The sequence below is a fragment of the Porites lutea genome, chromosome 5 (assembly GCF_958299795.1).
Source record: "Porites lutea chromosome 5, jaPorLute2.1, whole genome shotgun sequence".
Taxonomy (NCBI): Eukaryota; Metazoa; Cnidaria; class Anthozoa; order Scleractinia; family Poritidae; genus Porites; species Porites lutea.
Genome location: NC_133205.1, coordinates 25,430,986 through 25,451,724, shown reverse-complemented (window position 1 = coordinate 25,451,724; position 20,739 = coordinate 25,430,986). Strand labels below are relative to the sequence as shown.

Below are 20,739 nucleotides of genomic sequence, written 5' to 3'. Positions count from 1 at the left end.
ACGACACCATCACTGGTTTCCCTGCGAAATGACGCGGGGACTGAACCACCAGTGGTGGCGTCGCGACTGAGATCAGTTTCGGCTGTTTTTTCAGGCTGCCGGGCAACTTAATTAATGCAATTCTTTTCCATATTAGGTGATCGGTGTTCTGTGCTTTGCTTCAATGGAGGAACTTGTAACAAAACCGTGTGCATCTGCAAAACAGGGTTTAGTGGAAAATTCTGCGAAACTCGTAAGTTTATTAAGAAAGGGCGAGGGCTGCACAGGATTTTTTAATAGCTGACAATTGGTCAAATGTTTATTCTCAAAATTCAGATTACACTCAGGTCATTGCTAGTGAAGTTACTAGCACGTTACGGGTAAGTTACTAGCAATTATCGTCGAACTGCTTTCGTGATAAACTACGCGCAAACGAACGCAATAACCCCCAACATTGTTGGACCAAGAACGTTGGAAGTTGTTCTACGAAACGCAATTGTGAAATGCTATGTGAAGGAGGAAAAAGGTCTAAAGATCCTTCAAATGAGCTGAATATCATGACGGAAATACAGAATATCGCGAGGAAATGTTGACAACTTCACAAGAACTGCTGTCAACATTAGAAGAAAATGATTACTGAGAAACAGTTATGATTAATTTGAATGAACGACAGAGTGAGTATACTAAGTAGTAGAATGACTTGAATGACTTTAGCACATGAATGAATGAGTGAGTAACTGACTTGTGTTAATGAGTGAATGAATCATATAGTGACTAAATAACTGAGAGACTTGAATACAGTAATAATTGAATGTGAATGGAAATGAAATTGGATGAGTTGCACTAAATAAAGTGGATGAATTGAACGAAGTGAATGAATTTGAATTAATTGAATATACTGAATGGATGAGAATGAATTAAACGAATTGCATGAATTAAATGAAGTCGCACATATCCAGTTGAATGTGAATAGTGCGGACTAGTGAAGAGGAGATGTTTGTGGTATGGTGGTGTTACGGTTCCGCCCAACCAGCCGTATAGTATGGCAAATTTATAGGCAAAAAGACAATGGATGAGTTGATAGCCAATAGGAAAGTGGCTGACATCTTGCTCTAACCAATCACGAAAAGCTTCTTCTTACTGATAATTTATTCAACTGACTGAATATTTAATCGCAAGAAGTATGCTACTTTGTAAAAAAAAAACAACAACAACAACATAATTCTTATGTAGTGGTTTGTTAGAATGTGTTACTGGGAAACGGCAAAGGTTTGCTGTAATTAACCATGGCGCCAATAACCTCAAACCTGCGTTATTACAAGGCATAACCTAAACTACAACTTTAATTCCCTTCGTGGGACGGACAAGCAAAGAGTTAGTATTGACATTCTTCGAGTGTCAACCATTGAATGAAAAGAAAACATAAGTTTAGCGCGCTTTTAGATAAAAAAAAGAAAGAAAACTTCCCTGCTACACTGTCGCCTTTAGCACAAAATGCCGATCGTCAGCCGTCTGACAGGACCGTCCACTGAACTGTAGAGTAGTGTTTTCTTATAGGTTTTCAACGAAATGGTAAAAACTAAAAACAGCAAAAGCAAGAGTAAGAACACTTTTATTCAACGGCGTAATGACACGGATATGGATCAAGCTATAACTGACACTCTATTTTGAGCTAGCAAACACAGCGTAAACATTTGACTTCTGAGGCTTACAGCGATATTTCCGTGTTAGTGTATCTATGCTAATGATGGTTTTGAATTGTTTAGAGAAGAATGACAAAGAAACAAGTGAGCCACACTACAGCTTTTGTGAAATTTTTATAACTGTGACCACATAGCTTTTGTTCAAGACAAACAATAACGGCGCATAAATTAATCATATCTTGGATGGGAAATGTGGGAGAAGGACTTCTTAAAAAAAGAGAAAAGACAATAGGTGAAAAGAACACTTATGAGCAGCAGCCACGAAACACCTTCACGAATTATCAGTGCGCACGTCACTTACATAACTATAACATTGTAAAACGACAGCGCCCGATCCAACAACTTAACAGAATAGAAATAGAAATTTACTCAACAGAGATTTATCCATTAGATTGCGTTAACATCCGACTGGGGCCCGTTGGATGACGAAACGAGCGCGAACTTTGATCTTGGTCTTAGTTTTATCCGAGTCCACTGCATCACACTTTTTTTTGTTCGAACGTGCACCTATCAAGCACGCTCTACCTTTTTTTCGAATGCGATTGCCCTTTCACGATCGAGATAGCCTTATCGCGATGTCTTTTATAGAGATCGCTCAAATTATGATCTCTCGCGATCGTGATATCATCATCAGCAAAATAGAAAAACGTTGTAACTTCAAGAAGTCACGAATGTCCTTTGAACACACTGATTTTCATGGTTGATTTTTCGCGTATCTTTAATAACTTACCAATATACGCTCTACAAGACGGTGCGCACGTGACTACTTATCCCTTGTAATAACACGTTTATATTTTTCTATTCAAAAAGCCATTTGCCAGGAACAGTGCCTGAATGGAGGACGTTGTGTAGGACCAGACAAGTGCGCATGCCCCTACGGATTTACTGGTAACCGGTGCCAGCAAGGTAAAAGCAGATTGTTTTTTATAGAATACTCCCATAAAGATACTAAACCGAATCCTACCTCGTTTGCGCACAAAGGAAGGTGGGAAGGAGAAAACGTTATCCCTTACGCTTCGTCACCAGTAACTCGCGAATTTGTGGAAATCAAATTGAATCAGACAATTTGAACACCTGTAAAACAGACTGCGTCATAAAACGAACAACATTCAACCCACCTTAACTATAACTTGGTTAATCTACCAGGGTTTCATGACGGCTGTAATTTTCATACGTTTACAAAGTTGCATGCACTTCCATCCTGTAGACAGTGTTATTTAGTTAAGTTTTCATAGTCTATTTTGTAGCATCCGTATTGCGTGGAAATTATTAAGATTAACTTTAAGTATTTCGGCATGGACGGATGGATATTGAACTAGGAAGGCATTTGGGAAAGGTAGTATAAATTAAAAGAATCGACCACCCGAAAAGTTGATTTTGCAATAAGGGATCGGACTTAATTGCTTTGTGGAGGAGGGGGAGTAATAGACCTATTTAGCTTGAAGATTTGATTTTCCCAATTCAGACCACATGATGTTCTCAAGAGAATTTGCCTTTTGTCTTTTATTAGTTATGCAGGCATATGCACGTGGATAGCGCGACATTTGAAACGAACAGTTCTCTGGAGTAACGTCACATGGTCTGTAATGGAAAAACAAAACATGCAAAGTTAAAAAGGTCTATTGTCACCTCCATGAAACCATAGTTAGTGAAGGGGACACTGTACTAATTATTATGAAACGTTTAGATGATGCATCTTCCAGGGAATCTTTTCTTGTGCAATTTTGTAACAAGGTTACATACGATACGTTCGTTTTTTGAGTTTTATTCCACAGCTGAATAAATCTACTTGAACTTTTTTCTTTTGTGAAAGATTACAGACTGGGTCCATGCTACACAGAAGTTAGGAATCGCATGTGTCATAACCAACTTCAAGGCGTAGTGTGCACACGACTGACTTGCTGTGCAACCATTGGAAAAGCGTGGGGGAACCCGTGTGAACGATGCCCTGCCAAGCCAGGTAAGCATGCAAAAACGTTCAAATTTTGTTTTGTTTTTGGTTTGTTTTGCAAAATACCAGAAAACAGACTGACCCGAAGGTGAGCACTTCTGATTATAAGCTATTATAATTATCGCTTTTTTTCAATGGTTGCATTTTGGAGCTTCTTCTTCAGTCTAACTTGTACTTTGCAGACACGTTTATGCTACTGACAGCTCTCCATTTACTCTTAGTAACGGAACGGTAAGGGGATGGACCTTGGGGTGGAGCCCCCCCCCCCCCCCCCCCACATAAAGCTCTGTTGAATAACCCTCTAGGGGGGTGCTTAACGTATACGACGTGAGCGGATGTGGCACTTAATATTTCTTAATCTTGAGTATTTAGTTTCTCAGCCCCTATCTTCCTGCCTAACCCTATCCTATGTATTTTTCGTAGAGCCTTGTGACAGGGGATTTCTGCCAAATTTTCGCAGCAAGGCATGTCAAGGTAATCAAGTGTTCAGTGTAGGCTTCTGACCTTATGCGCTAATAGGTTGACAGTTGAGGGTGTGAGCTGCCAGCCGCGAGATCTTGCAAAACGTTTTTCTTTCCCTTTCCAAGGCAAGAAAAAATAAAGACAATAAAGGAGAAGACGAGAGAAAAAGGTAACCGGTCATTTCGCCCCGGTTACTTAGCCCCCTCAGGGGAGTCATTTAGTGCGTTTCAAATGTAATTTTCCTCGTCCTATAAGTCATAAATCAAAACAAGCATGCTTCGAATGTAATATTCCTCGCTCTTTAAGCCATAACCCCAAACAAGCACGCTTCAAATATAATATTCCTCGTTTTAGAATAGGGGGCGAAATAAGACTTGGGGGCGGGATGACCTGTAACCAGGAAAAAAGGGCCAGTCCATTAAATGCCGAAAAATCAATTGTCTTGTGTTTTTTGTGTTGGATTAAGGGGAAACAAAACAATGAAAAAAGTTATTTACTAGGCAAAAATTTATCCTGTTTCAGGGGAGATAAAAAGCACCCATCTGGGGCTTCTGTCGAAGAATATTTCATACCTTGATCAGCAAAAGGACGTTAATGTTCGTTTTATTAGTAGTGTCGCCTAGTTCACCTATAATTCACCTAATGCATTATAGATATCGACGAGTGTAAAGCGATCCCAAAAATCTGTGCTGGGGGAAAGTGTGTGAACACGATTGGAAGCTACCGGTGCGAATGCCCCGCTGGAAAGAAACTTAACCCCGACTCGCAGAAATGTGTCGGTAAGTCGATAGAGGTCCTTATAAATGGAATTTTTTAAATGAACTTAGGTCGTGTTGATATGTTAATCAATCAGTCGATCAATTAAAAGACATGAACTTAAGTGAGGTAACCACTCAGAATTTTCCTGACGTGTTCTAAACGTTGCACCTCCCAACCCCTAATCAATTTTATTTTATAATGATATATAAGGAAGATGAGTTCATTTTCTGAAATTGCGACTTCATTATGAAGAGTTTATCTGCAACGACCTAAGACATGTCGGTGCAAAATGGGCACCCAACTTTCAATTTGGACTCATGTCTAGCAAATGATCGAATGAATGACTTGATTTAACTGAATCCGCAGTGATTTTCTCTGTTACAACACTTACCTCGCACAATAAAACTCCTCTTTATGAGTTACTACCAGTTGTGACAGCATTAATTTCCGTTATGCCAATTGACTGATTATATTGTCTTTAGATCAAGATGAGTGTACTGAAATTCCCGGCATCTGTGCGAATGGCCGATGTGAAAACACAGAAGGAAGTTTTAGATGTATTTGTCAGGCAGGATATACCTTGAATCAAGCTAAAAGCTTCTGCATAAGTAAGTTTTCAAAGAAATGCGGTACATGTGCGGGTCACTATCTTTGTATAATAGTCATCCTCCTATCGCTACAATGCCTTGATATATGCTATTTTCTAGGCGCTGTTCAAGGCTTCTGTTATCAGCGAGTGGTAAATAATTACTGTGTTGACCAGTCCCCCACTAACACGACCAAGTTTGACTGCTGCTGCTCAGAGAAGAAACCCGCGGGCTGGGGACCACTTTGCGAAAGATGTCCCGTCCAAGGAACGCGTGAGTTGCATGTGAAACACCTGCATTTTCAGGTGATCATTTTGTGTTTTTCCCCCCTGCTGCCTTTCCTCTCATAATTAATGTGTGCAAATTATTTTTTCATTTGCAGCCGGATACACAACCCTATGCCCAAACGTAACAGTGCCAACCGTAAATCCTGCAGGTTTGTTACACGATATTTGAGAGGAAGATAACATTTGTCTTTACCCCGCGTTAAAGCTTTGTTCAGCGCAATAACAAGGTAGTACATATGAGACCCCTAATGAGTGGTGACGTCACGGAATCTATCTCTTCGGCTTCCCATGTCCCAGGTCATAGGCGGACAACGAATTCGTAGGTTTGCACAGTAAAAGTTCAGCACGATACAACAATGCAAAAGAAAGCAATGGCCAAATCGTGTCGCAAATATACATAAGCAATTATATTCGCGAACAGTGCGCACCCAGAACATTCAAATGAAAGAGTATGTAAGTTATCGCAAGCTAATACAAGGAAAAAATGACATGGTCAAAGGTAACTTAGCGTCCGGTAAGACCCTGGGTTAAGAACTTGCATTGACCTGGGACTGTAATTTGTTTACAGAATTCTATTTGGCTATATGTTTATTTATTTTTTTATTCATTTATTGGTAGATCAGTCCGAATAGCTAGTTGAATGTTGTTGGGCGTCCGTCAACAGCGTGGACTGTCTTAATAACCACTGTAGATTATTTTATTAAAATGATTTATTTACATCTGAAATATTACTAATTTTCTTTCGACGGTTTTAGTTAACGGGTGCCAAAGTGGTAGGGACCTGTGTCCTAACGGAAGATGCGAAAACACTTCCCGTGGTTTCCGTTGTGTGTGCAACGCAGGATATGTGTTGGGACGAAACAACCAATGTACTGGTAAATAAACCATTTTACTGAATTGGGTTGATTGGGGTGAGATGGAATCGAATGGCCGAGGGCCAAGGGCTTGGCCCGGAAGGTGGAATCCCCACCGTACCTTTAGAATATCGAATTTTCTCGTAAAATATGTTTCTAATTCATAGAAAATTGCTTCTGGGTATCCTAGTCTTTATCTTTAAAGATGGTCTTAGCTTATGCATAGTCCGGCACGGAAAAGTCATCATGGAAAAGGAAAATCGGACGGGTCGGGATTTTGCCCTGCCTTCTCCTCACGCAGGCTAGCTTATGCACGAATGTTTGTCCCTCTACCTCCCCTCTTGTCAATCACGGGTAAATATGTTAACTGTTGTATCACTGCCAACAAACTTTTTGCCTAAACTCAACACTAATTTACGAAAGATAAACACCTACTTTTTGCTGTCTCCTCTCTTGAACATGCTTCAGAGAACTCGCTTATAAAAATTAGGACAGTTGGACCTCCATGTGCGACTACCTGTGATAAGTGACCTCCTTCCGAATAATCCAATTTAAAACACAATACAGTTGATCACCCTAGAATGCCCAGATTTACCGAGTTGTCAGCGGCTAGGAAAAAAGCTGACATTACCTACTTATTCAAAGAGAATTTATTGCCTACAATTTCTGTCTTCCAGTACGAGCGGTCCTTTGTTGCTATGTTCTCTGAGTTGCATAACGCTCACAGCGAACGTAGAGATTAGCGCGATTAGACTGAGGGATCAGAGCATGTGTCATCAACTGGTCGCGTACAAGAAGATAAAACAATGGAAAATCGTTAAACCATCCAGCTAAAATGCGGTTACGGTCACTTAAGAGAGTTAGTCAAAGTTGACGTGATGTTCCACGCCTTGGGCTTTGATTGGCAGGGTTTGAATTTAGCGATCGCTTATGGAAGGTGGTCACGTATAGAGGTCCAACTGTGGTTGAAATTAAACCATCCTAACCGACCACCTCTTGTATGACCGACCACCAAACATTCACATTTGGAGCGGTTGCTGACGGGAGCAAGAAGGGCAAGCCTTCGCACGTTTTGGAAAAGTGAATGAGGTAAAGCTACCTTCTCAAACGATGTTCATGTCTCCTTTATTTATCTGCTAGATAAAGACGAATGTTCAGCGGATTCCAGTCTGTGTAGGAATGGTCGATGCATCAACACAGACGGTAGCTTTCGGTGCGAGTGCAACTCTGGCTTCCTGGTCACCTCGGATAGAAAAGGCTGTATAGGTTGGTGTCCATGTTGCTTATATGATGCCGGAGCAGTTCTAGAGTTAAGCTTCATCTAAAGTTTTTCTCGCAACCTGAGTGAAAAGACAATTATGCTGGGTGACTCCCCTCCCTTTTGTTGTTAATCTTTATTTCATTGTGCCTGATACAAATGTAATCGCAAATTAGCTATAGCTTGTGAAAACAGTCGACATTTTGTGACGCTACCATGACTGCTTTCCCTTCGAAATAACATCTTAGTAACGAGAACAGAATTTCATACTGAGCGGAGCGATTTTCCTATGACCTTGAAAAATGGTTTCAGGTAGGGAAAGGACCATTAATTTTTTTGACGGGGGGGGGGTGGAAAATTTTGAAATAAATTTTTTGTAGAGGCTGTAAACACTGAAATAAATTGTATGTAAGTAAAAAATAAAAGGTTTGCTGGAAGACGATCCGTCCCTAAGTGTTCGTTATTTGTTTTATCAGTCAATGGATGAAAAGATCATAACATGGACTCTTCGTTTTCCCTCCAAAGAAAACTCTAATATGGAGAAGGCATAGTTCGAATGGTCAATCGTGTTGCAATCGTGTCTCAGCTTTGGCTACCTTTAATTTTCATCAGGCAACTTACAGTATTTTCTCGAATTAGCGGCCCGGGCGTCAAAATTTCGGCTAAAAGAAGTGGCGCTCATCAAGTTTTTCTTTCAACGAACTGTAACTTTTTTTGGCTAAATTGTTAGTAGAAAAGTAAAGACTACATCATTATCCAGGTCCGAACGTAACGTCAATATTAATGGTTTTCGTTTGTTAACATAGTGGTTGGTGATCTCGCACACCGTAGTCCCATTGTACACTTTACTCTTAGATGTATCGGTATACTTCTGTCTTGAAGCGTAAAAAGTCGTAAATAAAGTGGCAATAGAAACAGGCTTTCCTTGTATCCCTACTATTTAAGAATGTGAGGAGGGAGGGGATAGGGGCGCTTATTCGAGAGGGGCACTTGTTTGATATTTTGGCCCAGTGAGTAGGCGCTGCAGTACTCAGGGGAGGGCGGTTATTCGAGGAAACATGGTATTTGGCCAGAAACCTTAAGCTATTAAAGTAAGCACGGCAGGAAAGCTCTACTTTGAAATAACATAGCGATACCCATCTTCGTAATATGTTCTTTTCTAGGTTTTGATCCATGCTCTCAGCGAGGCGTCTGTGAAAATGGCAGATGCCTCAGCACAAGGAATGGCTTTACTTGTCAGTGTCGTCGTGGATTTGCTCTCAGCTCAAATAACAGAACTTGTGTAGGTAAGAAACAAGTATGTGACAATAATTATGTGGGTTCAAATAGTATTAAAAAGTAATCAATCGGTACTCTGTGGCAATATATCAGTTTTCTTTTGGAGGTTTTTCTACCTCGTTGGTTAGTCTATTTTAAAAGTGTCGAGTTCGTGTTATACGTATTGTACAGAGGTCAATAACAATTGCTGTAGTGGGTTTGTCATGTATTTTTTCCAGATATTGATGAGTGTGAATCGCCGGGTGTTTGTACAAACGGTGATTGTGTTAACTATGCTGGCGGTTATGAGTGCTCGTGTGACCCTGGGTTCGAAGCAAGCTCTGACATGCGACACTGTGTCGGTAAGTATTTTGAAGTTACCCTACTCGAGATTCATTTACCACAAATGTTTGAATGTTTTCCGCAAGAATGCGGATAAAAGAAGTAAAGCGGTCAGATGAGTGTGGAAGGGGGCTAACCGCCCCCCGTTTAACTCAATTGGATAAGAGATCGATGCTGTCAGTTGAAGTTGTTCTATTTCAGAAGACAAAGTTTCTTTTTTTGTTCTTTCTTTCCTTTTTTCTTCTTTTCTTATCCAGTTTTTTCATTTTCTTCATGCGGGCGTCGTAAATGTACACCGCTAAGGAAATTTATCTCTCAATTGCCATTTCCTTCACGACAAAATTCTCTTTCGTTCGCAAAAATATGTAGAAGACTGTATTTGAATCTCAGCATGCATTTGAACAAGCACTTGTCCCTTATGTGAGACCACGTTCTGAAGAACATTTCTGTTTTAGACATAGACGAATGCCGACGCTTTTCCGGGCGCTGCGAAAACGGTGCCTGCGTGAACAACCGTGGGTCGTACCGCTGCAGCTGTAATAAAGGATTTCAGCCCACGTTGGATCAGAATGCCTGTAAAGGTAGTCTCGTTTATAGAGGAGAAAATAATTGTTGAAGCTACTTAATAACACTTTCAAGCAATGCAGCTGTAGAAAAGGTATAACTGGATTTCTACTGTACTTAGTGGAGCATTGTAAGATGAAAATATACACCTGCCTGTGTATGTCTTAGTAACCTGTTTTGTACTGTTTATCGATGGCCGCCTATACCTCCGCTAGTTGAAACTTTAAGCCCCTGACATAAATTTTTGTACAAGGGGCCTCAGATTGACATTCCAATGAGTAAAAATCCTCAACAACATTCTGCACTTCCATGTGAGCGTTAATTTGGCAATTACCCAACACTCTCGGGGAACATAAAAGTTCAGTTTTGAGTGCGCCAGTTTTTGGTTTCCTCAAGTTCTTTAGTCGGTTATACTTCTTTAGAAGGCTATTAAATTCCTTCAATCTCTTATCTTGAACTACCAGACACGAATGAATATTGCAATAACCGTTTTTTTAATTTGACGATGGTTTTTAGATGTTGATGAATGTAAACAAGGTGGTGTTTGTAAGAACGGCCGCTGTGTTAACGAACTTGGAAACTTTAGATGTGTCTGTGACCGTGGATTCAGTCCCAGCGCTGATGGCAAAGCATGTGTAGGTAGGATAACAATCAAAATCATTCAAGTGATATTCCCCGCGGTTAAACCAGACCTTAACCTTTTATTTCTGATGGGAAATGCTTACGTTAACCGACACTACTTAAATTTTTGGCGGTCAGAGCACTAACCCGTACTGGGCAGATCCCTTTCGGGTTGAAGAGGGGGGAGGGGGGTAGTGTCTGACAGGTCGAGGCAGCTCTCTTAAGGTCTGACGTGATTTGCTGGAAGCGCTTTCTTTGAAAACAACAGAAAACGATGCCGCTACTGAACAATTTACAAGTTACAAATTTGTCATGACTGACTTCAAACGATCAACGTGATTAAAGCCTGGAGTGTGTTCCTTTCCTAACTCTCACCTGACCAGTGTTCTGTCGCACATTGTTGTCAACTGTTGATCTCGCGCTTTACGGAAACCGACCATTTTTAGTGAAGCTGAGTGTGATTAATTACAATCCCGACTTGGCACTCGATTAAAGCAAATGTCAACTTACGAAATGGGTGTCCGCCTCTTACGATGATCGCTGAAATTGACTGTTGAAAATAAGTAATTTACCAAACAGAGGCCACAAATGCGATATCCACTTACTAATTTTGTCTTTACGAAATTAGTTTCAAACGTTTCATTTCATCTAGTTATTTTTGTATTACAGCTTAACCCCCCCGGGGGGGGTACTCCCTTATAAGGGCTTAATGGGGCTTTGCGGCCAGCCAGGGTATGTTTTTCGGGATTTTTGTCTTAAACAGGGTATCGAATTTATCATTTTTTGTCTTAATCAGGGTATCGATTTATCAATTTTTGTCTTAAACAGGATAAATGTCTTAAACAGGGTATCAAAAATCGGAATTCTGTCTTAAACAGGGTAGGAAAATCAGCGATATTTGTCTTAAACAGGGTCAGGGTACGAGGGACCGCGCCGCACCTCCCCACCCAGGGATATATCGAGTACCCCCCCCCCCACCCCCCGGGGCTGAACCCTACTGAATATAAGGAAGTATCTAGGGAATGGTACAATGCTCTCTGTAACCCGTTTGTTATACCGGCCTTGCTTCGCCCGGGTTTCACTTTATATTGCAAGCGTGCTGAATTGTGGCAATTTGTCTCTTTTCTTTAACCAGACTCAACCTTAGGTCGCTGCTACGCGAAAGTGGTTGGTGTCAAATGTTCGGAGCCACTGATGAGATTTTTAACGATATCTCAGTGCTGTTGTGGCATGGAGAATGGTGGCCAGCGAGGGTGGGATGATCCATGCACGCCATGTCCCACAAAGGGTTCGGGTAAGTTAACCCAACACCAATTATTTTCTCAATTTACGCGGACGAGAACAATTCACTAACTCAATCAGACCTGTAACCAAATACCTGTAACCGTACCAGAAACGGGGGCACACTGTGGATTAAGTAAGTGTGGTTAGCCCGATTTGATGACCTGGTGGCGCGACATTTTCAGCCAGTTACAAAGTGATGCCTTAAAAGCCTCTGTACCATAGATCTCAGAATGCCAGAAACCAAGAGACAGTCGAATTTTTATAACATCTATTTAGGTAAGCCTACCAATGATTCTCAAATGCCACAATTTTTCCGCAATAAGTTATGTGAACTATGAAAAATAAAGAGAGCGTATTGTTGTTACTCACTGAATTTTTTTTTCTAGCAAAATACAAGCAAGTCTGTTGCAAAGGACCAGGAATGACTTGCAGCGGCGAAGGTAGTAAATCTGTTAAATACTCCATTAAAAACTACAAAAGATCAATAGATGCGCTGATAAAGGTGCTGTTATATCTCTTGAATAGCCTGATTGTAACTTTGACTCATTCAGGTATGAATATTTTACTGATCACGCGGTTTTCCGGATCCTGGTCTGCAACTCTCTGACAAAGAACTGAAATACCGCATCTGAATACTTTACCGATAGCTGATACACAGTACCTTAACTACCGTGTCTTGCTCACCAGCGGCGGAGTTGCTTCGTGACCCGCTATTCCGTTGGCAACCTCGTTCCCAGGTTGTCTCTCCCTCTCACTCCTTAGTGACGGGTAGGAGAGAACCCTGAGAACGAGGTTGTTCCGTTGCCCCCAAAGAGGAAAAAATACCTCTGGCCCTCAGGGAATATCTTCCTGAAAAAAAAAAAAACAACAAACAAACTACAACAATAACGAACACTAGAGAAGAAGGTGCGGCATGCAAACGGCTATTACTAGACCTTTGCGTGTTCTTGAAATGGTGGCACTTTTAGTACTTCATGCGAAATCCATAGACATTGATAAAGCCCTTTTTTGTTTTTCAGAATTATTGATCTCATTCCAGAATATAGCCAATCAAAAGCTCCTTAACATCAAACTAAGACTAAAGGTTCACTTGTACATCATTATATTCATAGAATACCGTAAACTTCTGATTATAAGACCCCCAGCCCCCCCTCCCTTACCCCCCATTAAAACCTGTAAACGAAAAAATCATCCGATTATGAGAACCTCCCCCCCGGGCCCCCCTCCCTCTAGCTTGTATTGACATAAATTCGACTTTTTGTGACGATCAAATTTAAAATCACTTTCATCAGCATTGCACAGTAGCTTGTTTTGAAACGCTTTCTTTAGTTCGGTTATTTGAGCACCCCTCTCCCCCCCCTCCAATTTATAAGCCCTCCTAAAACCCCTTACCAAGTTGTATAAGCCCAGGGCTTATAATTGGAAGTTTACGACGTATTGCACCTGTCATCGGCCCGCACTGATTATATCGTATTTCGCCTAATTGCTTCAGATGTCGATGAATGCAAGAATAACGCAGGAATGAAGACGAACGTTTGTGTTAATGGACAGTGTCAAAACACTATGAAGGACTATATCTGTGTGTGCAACGCAGGCTTCCGCAGTGACCCCACTAAGAAACTCTGCAATGGTAAGAATATCATTTACACGGCGGGAATGGCTAAAACAAAAACAAAACTTCCGCCGGTTTTCGTTTAAACTATGCGAGAGTTACAAAGGGTTGTTTGTGGGGCTGGCCAAATATAGAAGCGTACAAAGGCAATGATTTTTTAAGTGCACAGGGGCACCCAGCGACTGTTCGGAGGAGCAATTACAAAGAAATTTCTAAAGCTTTAGAAAACTAAAAATTTCTGGATAACCCTTCCATTCGTTTAGAATATTCAGAGGTTTTCTAATAGCTTAACTACGATTTTCGAAGGTTGTGTTTTCACATTTTTGTATCAAGATATTGCGATTATTGTAAAAACACAAGTCTCCTAAAACTTTTGGCATAAAGACAAAACGTCCCCTTAAATTTCTATGAAAGCAAGGCTACTTCATGTCCTGGAGGGTAGCTAACACTTTCGGATGAGACGAAAAAGCCAGCTAAAACTTTCATGACGACCAAAGTTCCCCTAAGATATCCGAACAGATAAATATTTTTTAGGGGCAACTCCAGATTGACCAAACAGGTCTCACACATTTCTGTCGTATTTTGAAAAAACATTCGGTAGTTGGGTGCCCCTGGATGTAGAAAGAGTTCCACGCAGCTGCCTTTGTCCTAACGTTTTTTCGATATCCCGTTTCCTGCTGGGAAGTTATATAGCATTTTTGGAATCTTAGTAATATATATTACATATTACGACTTTTCGTTAGATATTGACGAGTGCCGCGAAGACCCCCGTCTCTGTCAGGGAGGAATCTGTCAAAATGCACCAGGAACGTTTTCCTGTGATTGTCCAAAAGGGTATTCTCTGAATACGGAATCAAGAATCTGTGAAGGTAAATTCTATGGAAATTTTATGGTTCCGAATTGTTTTAGAGAAACGGGAGCTGATCTCTCCCTGATGAGCCGTGTGAGAGGAAAGAAGACGGCAAACCTTGTGTGACAAGCGTGGCAATAATTTTGTTTGAAATAACTTTTCGCCAAACTTCACTTTCCTTTAAACAGATCTTTTTGTAAAAGACCAGATCACGACAAAACACGCACGTAATATCCCTGTCACGTTTGTCACACAACTCTTTTGCCGTCTTCTTTCCTCTCCCGTCCTTTTGCGTAAACTCACGAAAATCGTTCTGGGTGGTAGAGTAGTGGAGTTGTACACCACCTGCGCCCTTTTGTCCGTGTTCTGTTAGAAAACATCACTGCCTATCAAATTATCATGTTCTTATGAAGCCACGCTTCCATTCAAAGGCTAGGTTGCTCATTGATCATACAACTGTAAATTGTCCTTAAGCAGCATTCAGATTAACATTTTAAAAATGGGCATTTTTGTCACATTCAGGTTCGATTTAGGTAGTTATTAATGAAAGTCAGCACTAACGTTCTTTTCTCCTCCAGATATTAACGAGTGTTCAATTAAGGGTCAGTGTGTCGACGGAACTTGTATCAATACCCCTGGGAGTTTCCGATGCCAATGCCCCCGTAACTACAAGCTGGACTCTACAGGCAGAATTTGTAAAGGTAGCTCAAACGTAAAGTTAGAAAAGCTAAATTTTGTACTTAACTTGCACACCTTTCTTCGGTAACCCTCTCCTTATCCAGAAAGCAGTTAAACACAAGTCATTGTTTATTAGAACCTTTTTTGCCGTTAGCAATAGGGGAAGTAGGAGAGAAGCCCTTTGGTGCGAGGGCCTCCATCTACTTTGCAGCTATAGCCATATGTCTAGTCAAATTCCAGCTAAAACGTTGTCGATCTAACCCCGCGGGCCTCCATTTTTCAGAACGTCTTTGGGACTGATGCCCAAACCTTTCTTTCGAAGACATATCTTTGCTTTTGTTTAAGTACAATGTCGTATCGTTATGGAACACTACTCACGATACGCCCGAAATTAAGGGAGCCTCGTGAAATTGGCAACTGGATCCGCCACTAGTATTAGGAAACTTCAGCAGGCATTCGTGACATTAATCATGGAAGAATTACCCTATAGCAACGAGTTTGGCGACGGCAATGAGAACGTTAAAAAAGCTTGTGAGTAAAACAAGAACTGCACATGCGCATCGTGCTTTTTCGTTCATTTCTTTGCCACCACTGCATGACTATAACATGAAATTCCCTGACCGACCGTTGTATGGAGGACATAAAAACACCACGGTGAAGTTTTCTTTATCCTTCTATTGACCTTGGGCTGGATCCTCAAGAATTCAAGTCCAGGGAAATTCATCTACATTCGATAATTAAAAAAATGCTATTTACCATGTCACTACCGTCCCCTTCGTCATGGCTAAATGTCCCTATTGGCTATCTTTCTTGTAACATCCTCACAGTGAAATACCAGTAGTAAGTTTTAACGACTTTCAAAAATGGGCCTTCGTAAAAAAATCTATTTCTTGGAAAGATTATTTGCTTTATAAAACAGTTAGATTATTTTCATGTCGTTTTTTTACAGACACAAGAACCGCTAAGTGTTGGACTAAAATAACCAATAATCGTTGCGAAGAAGCGATAAATGGCGCTGTTTCTTTAGAAACTTGCTGCAACACTGTAGGTAAAGGCTGGGGAAGTCCGTGCACAGAATGCCCAACGAAAACGGGAGGTATGTTGCTTTCACTACTTTAGTTAAGAGTTGTTTCGTTGATCAAGCTAAGATGTTTTGTTATTGTTGTCGTTGTTTTTTCGCTTTTCGTTAAGTTTGTCATTAACAAAAAAATTAGAGTTTTTTTATTGTTATTCTTTTCTGTTCAGATGAGCGTTGTGCTCTAGGATACGCCATTCAAGATGAACCTCGCTGTACAGGTACGGAAATTTTATCAAAAGTTAGTACAGCTTGCGTTGTCAGAATCTCATCTCAGAGAATACATGAGAATGAAAACCCGTTACTTTTGCCTCCACAGAGAGAACTTGTCCGCACTTCTGTTGTGTCTAATATCTTTGCGGATTTATGCTTAATCGCCATTTGCCGCTGCAACAGTATGAAAAGATATGCTCAGCACTTGCGAGGTTTTAACTTTCGTTCTATTGCGTGATTGGATGTTGATATCATGATGAAATTCTTTTTGGAACAAAGAATTCTATTTCCATGGTAACCGCCGTTTCAAAGAAACCAGTTAAAAATGAGACTTTAACTAAATGAACCAGTAGTCACTGACACTTTCTTATTAATTCTATATGTACAGAGAAACGCCGTAAGTCAAAACACCTGCTTCAAGCTTACTTTATTGTATTAAAACGATCTACAATAAAGTAGCTAAGTTGATTATCATCGCTTGCGATGCAGTTTTACATTTTTGTGACTTCTACTCCGCATGAAGAAACGATTTTTCTAAACGCCCTTATCATTGGCCGTTTTCATACCAGAAACGGATGATCCGTCTCGGACGGATAATCCATCTTCAAAATCCGTTAAAATTGACGGAAAAACAGCTGGGGAAAGTCAGGCGGATTGTCCATCCAAAATTAAGACCCTTCCATTTTCAAATTAAGACGTATTATCTGTCTGAAGCGAATTATCCCACAGATAACCCGTGCTCAGACGGATAATTCGTCTCTAGTGTGAATACGGCCGTTAGCCCTTGATTCAGGAGGGGGCAAAGTATATAAACTATACTTCAATGAATGATTTTTCATTGTAGATATTGACGAATGCACTCAGTTTCCTGGTTTGTGTAAAAATGGAATCTGTCGCAACACCCTGGGCAGCTTTGCTTGTGAATGTTCTGCAGGACTAACTTTAGATGCGGCAGAAAGAAGCTGCCTCGGTAAGCTTTCTCACTCTGTGCATGGCGTATATATATTTTTCAAATGTCATTAAATACTTTTACTCAAACAAAACTGTTATTTAACGTTAATAGAACTAGTAATATGGCCGCTGATAAGTTTTGTTTGGTTTAACTTTCGACACAAGAGCACAAGCTATATGCTTTTATGTCGTATCGTTTAAAAAAGTTTAATCATACTATCCATGTTATCCATTTGTCGTTCGTTCGTTCGTTCATTTACTTCTGTATTTATTCATTCAGTTAGTCCTTCATTCATTAAGTCAGACATTCAGTCACGTATAACATGCACGAATCGGTTGAACTCAAGTTTGCAACAAAATAATGGGATGAATAGAAGCTCGCAAAAAGGGGCCTCAAGGCCTCCCTGTTTCTCCTGGAATCAAAAACTGTGTTTCGCTGCCAGGACATAAGCGAAAGTTCCCTGGTTGATTTGTAAATGAGTCGACCGACATTTTTTCTCAAGAAGGCAACTAAAGACAGTAATTCTGACAACTATTGTTGTAAGTTTCAGTTAACGCTATTTATTCTTTCTTTTAATGCAGATCTACGTGAAGAAGTATGTTATGGTACAGTGAGCTCCAGCGGTTGTGGCAGCCCTTATGGCGGTCGGTATAAGAAGGTGGACTGCTGTTGTTCTGTGGTGGGCAGTGGCTGGGGAAATCCTTGTCAAGAATGCCCACTGGCAAACACAGGTAATGTGAAATGAAAACCGCGAAGTTAGTTGTTTACGCTATCGAACAATTTTAATTTATTTATTTTATTCTTTTTGTAGACGAATTTGAGGCGCTCTGTGGTGATAGAAACAAAGGATACAAAACTGTGGAGACCTTAACTGGACCTCGAGTGCAAGGTTTGTATTAAGTTAACGATACGCGTATTTGATACATGATTGGCTGGCGAGCGGGCAACATGGAGCAAGCCCCGTGTTCTTATTGGACACGCGAGCAGATAAGAAATCCTGTTTTGTTCACTTGGAATTGTACGCATTTTCCCTTGAAAATTTTATCATCTAGCCATTAAAAAAAAATTATCTATTGGCAAAGCATTTTCGGTCTTGATCTCGTTCTTTGACCAATATCCAGCCATTTGACCTCACACTTGGTCAAGAATGCATTTTCATTATTCACGAAAAAAAAATGCTGCTTCTCTTTTCATTCTGAACTCTTCTAGTCCTCAATGGAGCTCAACTGGAAACACATTAATTATTACGGCTTGGTTAGCTCTAATACCTGTTATTTGATGTTTTTATCTCTAATGTTGGTCTTGTTTTTTCTTTCTCTCGTTAGACATTAACGAGTGTGCTATGCAGGGTATCTGTGACAACGGTCGGTGCGTTAATGCACAGGGAGGATTTAAGTGCGAGTGTAACCAGGGATATGCCTTGGATGGTGAAGGAAAGAACTGCTTAGGTAGGAGAAAAAGGGATAAATTCTTATTGTTTATGGCTGGACGTTTATTCTTGCATCCACTTCAGACGACGTATAGATCGAAGAGAATACACAAAATTATTTCAGTATGCAAGAAAGTATCGTAGGGGAAAGATATTGGATTTCGTGTATGTGTATGATTTAAGTTTCTTTCCGATTTTTGCTTTAGCACAGGGTTTAGCTTTTTACCATTCATAGCACGTTTAAACTGTTAATTTACCCTTTTCAGCTAAATTATGCGGCAATGATTGATCAGGTACTGAACAATCATAACTCAATAAATTTCTGTTTTAGTTTAGATGTCAAAAAATGCTGAGTTACCTAGGCACTATGCCGTAGCAATTCCCTGCAATTGACTCATTATAGTTTTCTTCTATGTATATTTCCGCACAGTTATTTAATGCGGGTCCATTGTTTGACTGTTCATAGACGTGTAGCTATACGATGTACTGAGATACAAGTAGATCGTTATATCACTTCGTTATTTCTTTATTTTTTTTCCATGAACCCTATCGTTTCCTTCAAGATATCGACGAATGCCGCATTTCATCTGAGTTGTGTGGCAATGGAACGTGCAACAATATTGCCGGCAGTTTTCGCTGTGATTGTTTTACGGGATTTGAGAATGCTGCCATGATGATGGAGGTTTGCGTTGGTAGGTCAAAGTTTATTTCCTACGGTTGGCTGAATGAAGGGTTAATTAAAAAAAAACAAGTCTCCCATCCATCAGAAGAATGCCAAGCCTCTTGTGGATGAAACACAACTCGTTTACTAGCTTCTTTACTTCTTATTTCTTCAACTATAAAATATTAGTATATTTAGGGCCGTAGCTAGCAAGAGGCAAGTGGAGGCAACCAAAATTAAACAAAAAAAAATTTTAGTTAAGAAAATAACCCTAGTTAAACAAGGCTGATGTTTCTGAAGAAATACGGTATGAAATTTGCTAGAAAAAAATAAGGCTCCCTAAATTTTAAATTGTTTGGAGGTTGCCACCGGATTCCCCTAGCGACTTGTGCCTTTGGCGTTTGAAGATCCTGCCTCGTGTGTGCAAAGATTCTGTCCACCGCCCTATTATATACTGACCTTTCATCGTAAGAGAATAGCCTACTACCGATCACGAATCGCGGTGGATCACATGAAGACATCAACGTTATCAAGATTTAATGCCGACGTGAAAATTCTAGCTAAGACTCAGGGCCGTTATGGTACGCTGGCCAAAATACGTGGCTCTACCATTATAAAATGTCTCTACTTCGACTCTCTTGGGAGGAGACATTGAGAACTAACTGAGAAGATGCCGGGCCTTAAACTATGCTCATGTTATCTGCAGATAAGGATGAGTGTGAACAAGATCCATGCGCTGATGGTACCTGTGTGAACACAGTAGGAAGCTACAAATGCATCTGTCCAAATGGAATGGAGCTCATGAAAGACGGGGTCACTTGTGAAGGTCAGTTAGCAACGGTGATGTTTCTGTAACCAACTTTAGTACGGTCGCAACCGTTATTTTTACATCATTTCTCACACCACACTGGAGCGCCATTATTAACAAAGATGTACGAAATAGCTGGGTAAATCCCACGAACTTCAAAAAAGGATAAAAAATCTAAAACCAAAGAATTGTCTTTTAAGAATCCCTTGTGTTTTCATCATGCTCTTCACTGGCGGGATCCACATATTGACTGAGCAGCGGAACTGAGGTTAGGTGGGGTAAATGAATAGGATAAGGTGCAAATTCGCTGATTGGACCGAAACCCCTTTCTGTTGTGAAAGAAGATACTTATATTTTTATAGCCTGTTCCAGGCGTTCAGATAGTAGAGCGCGGCGGTCAGTGGGGAGCGAGTTAAATTGTACACCGGTACCGGAAACCGGAGTGGGGGGGGGGGGGGGTGGTCTCCCCACGTCTTTTTTACTTCGTGAATTTTTCTACCTCGCTTTACCATCTGAACACCTGGAATAACTTGCTCTCCACTGGCCACCGCGC

At 40.6% G+C, this 20,739-nt stretch overlaps 2 protein-coding genes across 2 annotated transcripts in view; one reads left to right on the top strand and one right to left on the bottom strand.

Moving 5' to 3' along the window:
- Positions 1-20,739, bottom strand: part of LOC140937635 (small ribosomal subunit protein eS17-like) — a 115,661-nt gene that overhangs the window by 32,764 nt on the left and 62,158 nt on the right. The gene's annotated exons all lie outside the window — the stretch shown is intronic.
- The window catches only part of LOC140936919 (fibrillin-1-like), a 52,591-nt gene that overhangs the window by 4,710 nt on the left and 27,142 nt on the right, over positions 1-20,739 (top strand). The window contains exons 4-30 of the mRNA XM_073386423.1: positions 137-232; positions 2,493-2,588; positions 3,496-3,642; positions 4,057-4,107; positions 4,749-4,874; positions 5,337-5,462; positions 5,562-5,714; positions 5,824-5,877; positions 6,484-6,603; positions 7,723-7,848; positions 9,004-9,126; positions 9,337-9,459; positions 9,895-10,020; positions 10,520-10,642; positions 11,760-11,918; positions 12,295-12,348; positions 13,401-13,538; positions 14,264-14,389; positions 14,949-15,071; positions 15,998-16,144; positions 16,294-16,344; positions 17,181-17,306; positions 17,870-18,019; positions 18,100-18,177; positions 18,614-18,736; positions 19,281-19,409; positions 20,085-20,204. Coding sequence (XP_073242524.1) covers positions 137-232; positions 2,493-2,588; positions 3,496-3,642; positions 4,057-4,107; positions 4,749-4,874; positions 5,337-5,462; positions 5,562-5,714; positions 5,824-5,877; positions 6,484-6,603; positions 7,723-7,848; positions 9,004-9,126; positions 9,337-9,459; positions 9,895-10,020; positions 10,520-10,642; positions 11,760-11,918; positions 12,295-12,348; positions 13,401-13,538; positions 14,264-14,389; positions 14,949-15,071; positions 15,998-16,144; positions 16,294-16,344; positions 17,181-17,306; positions 17,870-18,019; positions 18,100-18,177; positions 18,614-18,736; positions 19,281-19,409; positions 20,085-20,204 — 3,114 coding nt within the window. The remainder of the gene's footprint in view (positions 1-136; positions 233-2,492; positions 2,589-3,495; positions 3,643-4,056; positions 4,108-4,748; positions 4,875-5,336; positions 5,463-5,561; positions 5,715-5,823; positions 5,878-6,483; positions 6,604-7,722; positions 7,849-9,003; positions 9,127-9,336; positions 9,460-9,894; positions 10,021-10,519; positions 10,643-11,759; positions 11,919-12,294; positions 12,349-13,400; positions 13,539-14,263; positions 14,390-14,948; positions 15,072-15,997; positions 16,145-16,293; positions 16,345-17,180; positions 17,307-17,869; positions 18,020-18,099; positions 18,178-18,613; positions 18,737-19,280; positions 19,410-20,084; positions 20,205-20,739) is intronic.